The 7,358-nt window shown below is 43.5% G+C and overlaps 1 protein-coding gene across 1 annotated transcript; it reads right to left on the reverse strand.

Moving 5' to 3' along the window:
* Positions 1 to 842: 842 nt before the first annotated feature.
* LOC106325501 (E3 ubiquitin-protein ligase ATL23) lies at positions 843 to 1,625 on the reverse strand. Its single transcript, XM_013763549.1, is given in 2 exon segments — positions 843 to 1,462; positions 1,465 to 1,625. Coding segments are annotated over 2 exon segments (495 nt in total). The 5' UTR covers positions 1,501 to 1,625; the 3' UTR covers positions 843 to 1,003.
* Positions 1,626 to 7,358: the final 5,733 nt, after the last annotated feature.

A 7,358-nucleotide genomic window follows, 5' to 3' on the forward strand; every position in this document is an offset into this window, starting at 1 on the left:
CATAAAATAACAAAGATGGTGCTTAATTTGGTAAATGAGTGGGTGATCATAATGTTTGATGAGTAGATGATCATAGTGCTTGAGTTGGTAAAGGAGTGGATGATCATAGTGCTTGAGTTTGGTAAAGAAGTGGATTATCATTTCAATGCTTAATTTATAACACATTCTAAATTCTTCCAAGACGAATTTCTTTTTTTCCTTAAGCATATTTAAGTGCTTCAACAATAAAAGCCTTTGACTTGTTTTTTTCTCATAGTCAACGTTGAATTCTCCTCAACCTTGAGCCAATTCTCTTACAATATTGCATCGTTCTTAGCAAGATCTAATATCATCCATACTCCCGTCATCATCATCACCATCATTTACATATGCATGATGCAAACTCAAACTTGATAAATACTTTTCAATATTGTTTTTAAATGATAAACCATTTTCATAAATACTCTAAATTTGTGATGAAAATACATTAAACTAATTCTCTCTTAAATCATCTATACATGTTTAATAACCATTTACAAACCTAACTCTATCCCTTAAAATCTTACATTTTAAACAATAAGCAATAATCCCTAAATCCAAATGTTAGGATATTTTTGAGTAAATATATTTTTGAAAAATGGTAGAAAATGTATGATATTTCAAACAATTTTTCTTATTTTTGGCCAAGAGTACTTGTTTCCGTAAGAATTTATATTTTATTGATTTTTTTTTATTATTTTCTATTTATTCAAATTACTTCATATTTGAGTAATGAAATATATTTTTTGTATCAACATTTTTTTAACTCCACCCTTATAACTAGTATAAATTATTGTATATATATTGATAGGTAAGTAGCGCAATGACAAAACAGGAAATTTTGTAATTGACTCTATCACAATTTACTGTACAAACCATATACACCTACTACGGCAAAAGATGAAAAAACTAAAATGTTAACAGAGAGAAAACAAGACAAGTAGAAGAAAATGAATAAAGAAGAAGAGTATTTGGGATCATGTTTTCAACATGGACTATGATTGTTTCTAAGTTGAGGAACCTTCGGAGCAAGATCGCCACGACAAACAGGACACACCGCGTGGTTAGATAACCACGTGTCAGCACATAATTGGTGAAACCCATGGTTGCAACCGGGAACCAGACGGGCCGATTGGCAACTCTCGATATTTTCAAGGCAAACGGGGCACTCTGTCGACCTCACCGCTAAGGCAAGCTCTTTTCCGGTGAGTTTTGGGAGTTTCTCGAGCTCCGAGACAGAGAGACCATTACTGGTGACCAGCTTAACCGGTTCAGCAAATCTTAGACGCTCAATACGGCGTCGTGTGGAGCACCACAAGAAGAAGAGATATATGAGGAAGACAATGCACATGCCAACGCAAGGGAGAAGGAGGGCCATGAATAGGGTGGCTAACATGGTTCCTCTACCACTGGATTCAGCGGTGGCGGTGATGGTGGGTGGTGGAGAAGCAATATAATTGGTGAGATGCGCGTGTAGTGCATCCTACACCGTCTCTCGCTCTCTCAGGCTCAAATTTCTTATAAGATTGTGTAAAAGCAAAAAGGAAAAGAGAAAAAAAGTTATATTCCTGCTTTAGACCAGAAAATTGTGAGAAATGTTTAGAGGTGTGGTTGTGAATGAAAACTTTGTGAAAATAGAGTAACGGCTATATTATTAAAGTGAGACCGGACCCTACCCACTTGAGATTTCAGGTTATTTTAATAAAAATACATAACATCAGGTTATTTTAATAAAAATACATAACAATTGAGATCCGCCAACCGCACAACACTTTGAACATGTGTTTTTTTTTTCACTTTCGTCATGAATCAAAAAAACTCTCTACGTTCATTAGAGTGTGTGATTTCTAATCAAGGCATCATCCAATATGGCTTAAGATATTAAATGATTATTTTAGTGTTGAGGCTAAAAGTATATAGGTGTTGTTTTATAATTTTAGTGAAAAATTTATTAAGTTTATATAATATTTTATTTTTTTATTGGTTGAAACATGTTTAGCTATATAGATAATGGTGTTTTTATTTAGAAAATATACAACAATAAATATTTTTAATTTTTGTACACAAATCTAAAACGACAATTAAAATGAAACAAAAAAATAAGAGTTATCAAAATCTGAAGGAGGCTTCAGATATTACTAGATTTTGATTCGCATGTCTGTGCATATATTTTTAATTTTTAAATGTATTTGATATTATTACAAATGTTTTAAATACATAATTTCCATTTTAGTGTTATATAATGAGGAGACGACGGAGGCGGCGAAGTCATCAGAACCAGCCATGACTGCTTACCTCGAACGAGTATTCGCCAAGAAATTCGATGCCATTCAATCGATGGTCGAAAAAATCTCGGGTGTAGCTCCTCCCATCCGAAGAAGCGATCCCGACTCATATGCTGATACTCCCTTCACGGACGAGATGGCATTGATTGAGATGCCATGGAAGTTCGCCTTCCCCAACATGAGGATGTACGACGGCACCGACGACCCAGATGACCACGTCGCTCAGTATAAGCAGCGGATGCTCACTGTGGCAATCCCGAAAGAGGCGAAAGAAGCAACCATGTGCAAAGGCTTCGGTTCGACCTTGATAGGCCCAGATCTACAATGGTACATCAACTTACCTAACGGGTCTATACGGTCCTTTGCGGTCCTCACCGACAAGTTCGTAGAGCAGTTCGCAAGCAGTAGAAGCCTGGAGAAAACCTCTAATGATCTTTACGAGATCCTCCAGCATCGATCTGAACCACTGCGCGCTTACATAGCTCGCTTCAATCACGAGAAGGTATCCATCCCTGAATGCAATACCTCTACAGCAATCTCAGCCTTCAAAAGAGGCCTACTTCCCGACGGGGACTTGTATAAGAAACTCATGAAGTATCAATGCAAGACTATGGAGGATGTACTCTCCCAAGCCTGGGCCCATGTCAAATGGGAGGAAGACGTTGCAATTCGAGCCAGGCTCAACTAAAGCAAGATCTAAAGGTCTCCAAGCAGGCGGAGATCGACCGAGACGAAGGGTCTTACAAAAGAAAAGAAGATGGGAGCAGGAACAAGGGCAGGTTTCCGAACCGACCCTTGGAGAGAGCCGAAGGGATGAATGTATCCACATGGCCCGACATCTCTAACTTGACTATATCAAAACCATAGCTAATACATGTTCTGAGGCAGATGGGCCCACATGTCAAGTGGCCTCAGAAGATGCGAGCACCCGATTCTTTCGGGAATCCAAACCCATGGTGCGACTTCCACCATGACCACCGTCACAAAACGGAGGACTGCATCGCACTAGGGATCCAGGTTTACTCGCAAAACTGCGGCCGAAGTGAAAGCAGTAAAATGCAAATTCACCATGCGACGAGCGTCGCTCATGAGATCGACAGGTTTCTCGATGAAGCGCGCTGAACACCGTTCACCGCCCGCATCACGGATACTAGCGTCCCAGACCCTGGAAAAGTCAAAATCCCTGTGTACGACGGCACCACCAATCCTAAGACGCACCTGCAATCTTTCGAAATCGCAATGGGAAGATGCAAACTGAAAGAGCGCGAAAGAGACGCTTGCTATTGCCTCCTCTTCATCGAAAATTTGCGAGGGGCTGCGCCCGAATGGTTTTCTCGCCTGAAAAGAAACTCTATCGGAAGCTTTCGACAGTTAGCATCCGAATTCCTCAAGCGATACTCCATGTTTATGGATAGAGAGATCTCCGACGTAGATCTCTGGAGCCTGTCACAATGAGAAGACGAGCCATTGCGAGAGTTTATAGCCAGATTCAAGTTGGTGATGGCAAGAGTCTCCGGAATTAGTGACAAAGTAGCAGTCGATGCGCTCAGAAAAACCCTCTGGTAAATGTCAAAGTTCCGACAATGGATTTCTTTGGAAAAACCGCGTACGATCCAAGTAGCCCTCCACAAAGCAACGGATTTCATCATAATGGAAGAAGAGATGAAAGTCATCTCACAAAAGCACAATCCACAAAAGTCATCCTCGAAGAAGAAGCCCGCTCGTAACGACAAGTATGTCCATCACGAAGGGGAAGACGTCCAAGGCGAGCACAATTACGTGATCAATTCAGAACAGGGAAAGACATCCGGAAATACCTGGACCAGGAACCAGTATAAGGACAATACCTTCTGAGAATTCCATCAGACAAAGGGGCACTCGACCGCGAACTGCAAAGTTCTCGGCGCTAGACTAGACGCAAAACTACACGCGGGCGAACTATCCAAGGTGACCGGCATAAAGGACCTCCTTCTGGATTCTGACCGGGCGCCAAGGGCGGACATGGATAAAAATCCCGCAACAGAAAATGAGTCGCGAGAAAACCAGTCGGGAGAAAAGCGCGTAAGAAGGTAGGACGACAAAGGTAACGACCCTAACCGTCGAAAGTTGAACATGATCATTGGAGAATCACAGTTCTATCGCGACTCGGTCTCGTCCGTCAAGGCTTATCAGCGGAAGGCCGAGACAAGTGCCAACTATTCAGTCCGGTCACATCGCGATGCCCCGAACAGCGCAATTACCTTCGAAGACGCAGAGGCAGGTGGGATAGACCAACCACACTTAGATCCGCTCGTCATCGACCTTGTCATCCGAGATATCAAAGTCGCAAGAATCCTCGTTGACACATGTAGTACGGTTAACGTCATCTTCCGTGATACTCTCAAAAGGATGAATATAGAGCTGGGAGAAGTCGTACCAATCCCAACGCCGCTGACCGGTTTCTCAGGTGTAACGTCCATGACCCTTGGATCAATAAAACTCCCAGTCATGGCAAAAGAGGTTACTAAAATCGTTGAATTCGCGGTAGTCGACCACCCAGCCATCTACAACATGATAATGGGAACGCCTTGGATCAATGCCATGAAAGCAGTCCCATCGACTTATCATCTGGGCATAAAATTTCTGACTCCCAGCAGAATCGCCGCAATTTCGGGATGTCAGAAGCAGTCGAGACTCTGCTTCTTGGCAGAACATAAATTGCGACAGATCACGACGACCTCTATGGTCAAACCAAAACGCGCAAAGATAGCTTAAGCCAAGCTTGAAAACTCTTATGTCAAGGACAATTCGAAACCATCCGCCGAAGCAATGACTGCGGACGACAAACACGTCTCCAAGTCCAACGCTCCCTCTCCCACGGAGGAAACAACTCCAGAAACGGCCGCCGATCCAGAGATAGTCGCTACGGCTAAGACGGACGACGCAGCCTCACTCAGTGAGTAAAACACTCGCGGAAAAATCCTGAACTACGAGATGGCTTGATCCTCGAAAGAGGTACGTAGGCAGCTCGTCGAAAGACGAGTTCAGCTATCTCCCTCTCAAAAGGGGGGGGGGAGTGGGTACGTATACTCATATACTCCCACAAATTCGAAAGACCAGTAGTTGTATTCAAATTTTTTTTGAAACTTTTGGGATAAATTATTTAATAAGAAAATCTCCGATTATCTCACGTTTGTTGGCTGAAAATTAATTTCCTAACAAGCATCTGCGTCTAAAAACATCGTACTGACACGCCCAAGTCACGGCCAAAACGTAATCTGCCTTTTCGCAAGAAAAAAGTCATGAGTTTTCGGAGAAAGCGAGACGTCGTGATACTCCGAAACATAATATATCATCAAACAGTCCATCTGCGACTATAAACTAACAACATCACCTCTAAGTCTGTCGATTGGCCCCGACCGACTAATCAGAACGTTCTGCAGTAAAATCTATAATCATTCTCCTTTGAAAATAAGGTCTTTCCGCATCCATCAAGGATAAACAATAAGCGCACTATACAAAAATCCAAAATTTTGGTTAGCACCTCAGACAGTCTCTGAGAGTAGCTCGATTCGTATAAAGCAAAGCCATATAAGCCGATATGAACTCGCAGACTTTTAAATCAATACGAATCAGGTTGAAATCGCGAACAGGTAAAATGAAAGACGACCAGTCATCGCAAAGCCTTAGCCCAAAAGTAAACCTAGGTCATGCCCTAAACCCAGTCAAGTCGGTCTGAAGTATCTTCATACATGATAAGTCAGGACTTAAATGCTCAAGAAACTTCGAAACATAAAATCCATCTCAAAAGAACAACAGAAAAAGGACAACGCTAAAGAGTCGGATAGGAAGTAATTACTCTTAAAAGGGTCATAAAACGATAAAAATATGTTATAGATAAAAGCCGCGTAGCGGCAGGGATTCAAAGCCACCAACGGCCAGTTCCGAAAAAGTTCAAACGGCCACACTCGACCAAACAACACGAAAACATAAAATGGCCACATCCGGCCCAAATAGATATAACCATAAAATAAGGGAACACATGCTTCGTTCCCTAAGGATCAACCATGAAATTTCCCGACATGGACGCTCGAAAGGTGCTCTCAGCCTGATCCACTTCCCTGCCTTCGCCCGCAAAGTCCGTCTCGGCTTTCTCCGTGTCAGGCGAGGCCGGCAGGCGAGACCGGCAGGCGAGACCGGCAGGCGAGACCGGGATAGGATCCCAAAGCTCATGAATCCTCCCTTCGATCGGAGGGACCAACAAATCAGCATGTGCGCAATCTCCCATGAAAGCCATCATACTCTTCAGCTCGCTATCAAAGGTGTAGTCGCTCTTTCGGGTCCGCCATTAAGTACCAACCGAACCACGGCACTCGCGGAAATCGCTAACTAACTCCTAAGCTTCCTTAAGCTGCTGGTATTCGGCCTTGAACTGAGAAGCACGGGCCCCAACCATCGCAGCATAGTTACTCATTCCCTTACGCTCTGCATGGCGGAGGGATTTGGCGTGATCCCCGGCCAACTGCTCATTCCTCGCAGAAGCCTTGCTACGCAAAAGAGCAAGCTGTCTCTCCGCTTCCTCGGCTTTGAAACGGAAGACTCGTGCTTCTTTATAGCTAGCCTCAAGAGCCGAGTTAAGCACGTTGACGCCCAGCGATAAATCCCACAAAGTTAGGAAAAAGGGATATTTTTTCAAAAAAAAAACATATATAAAAGTAGCCAAAGGAGCAGACCTCATTGATCAATCGAGAACTCTTCGCAGCAACTTCCTATCTCGCCGGCTCATCCACGGACGGATACGAGTCAAAACCAGGAGGGAGGTTGGAAAATAAGTTTTCAAAGTCGCAATCGGGAAGCGGCATCTCGCTGGTGATGCTCCCATCGCCGGGAACAAAGCCTGGGTCCCATCCGGGCAACGGAAAGCCGTCCGCGGAAAATTCGATGTCATCAAGATCAATCCCTTTGCCTTTCCTCTTCCCATCTCCAATCGGAACGTCTTGAGGAACAGCATCACCCATGTCCGAATCAGTCTCCTCTTCCACAACCTCAACAGGATCGGCTCGAGACCGGAAGAGC

Source organism: Brassica oleracea, chromosome C2 (assembly GCF_000695525.1).
Source record: "Brassica oleracea var. oleracea cultivar TO1000 chromosome C2, BOL, whole genome shotgun sequence".
Taxonomy (NCBI): Eukaryota; Viridiplantae; Streptophyta; class Magnoliopsida; order Brassicales; family Brassicaceae; genus Brassica; species Brassica oleracea.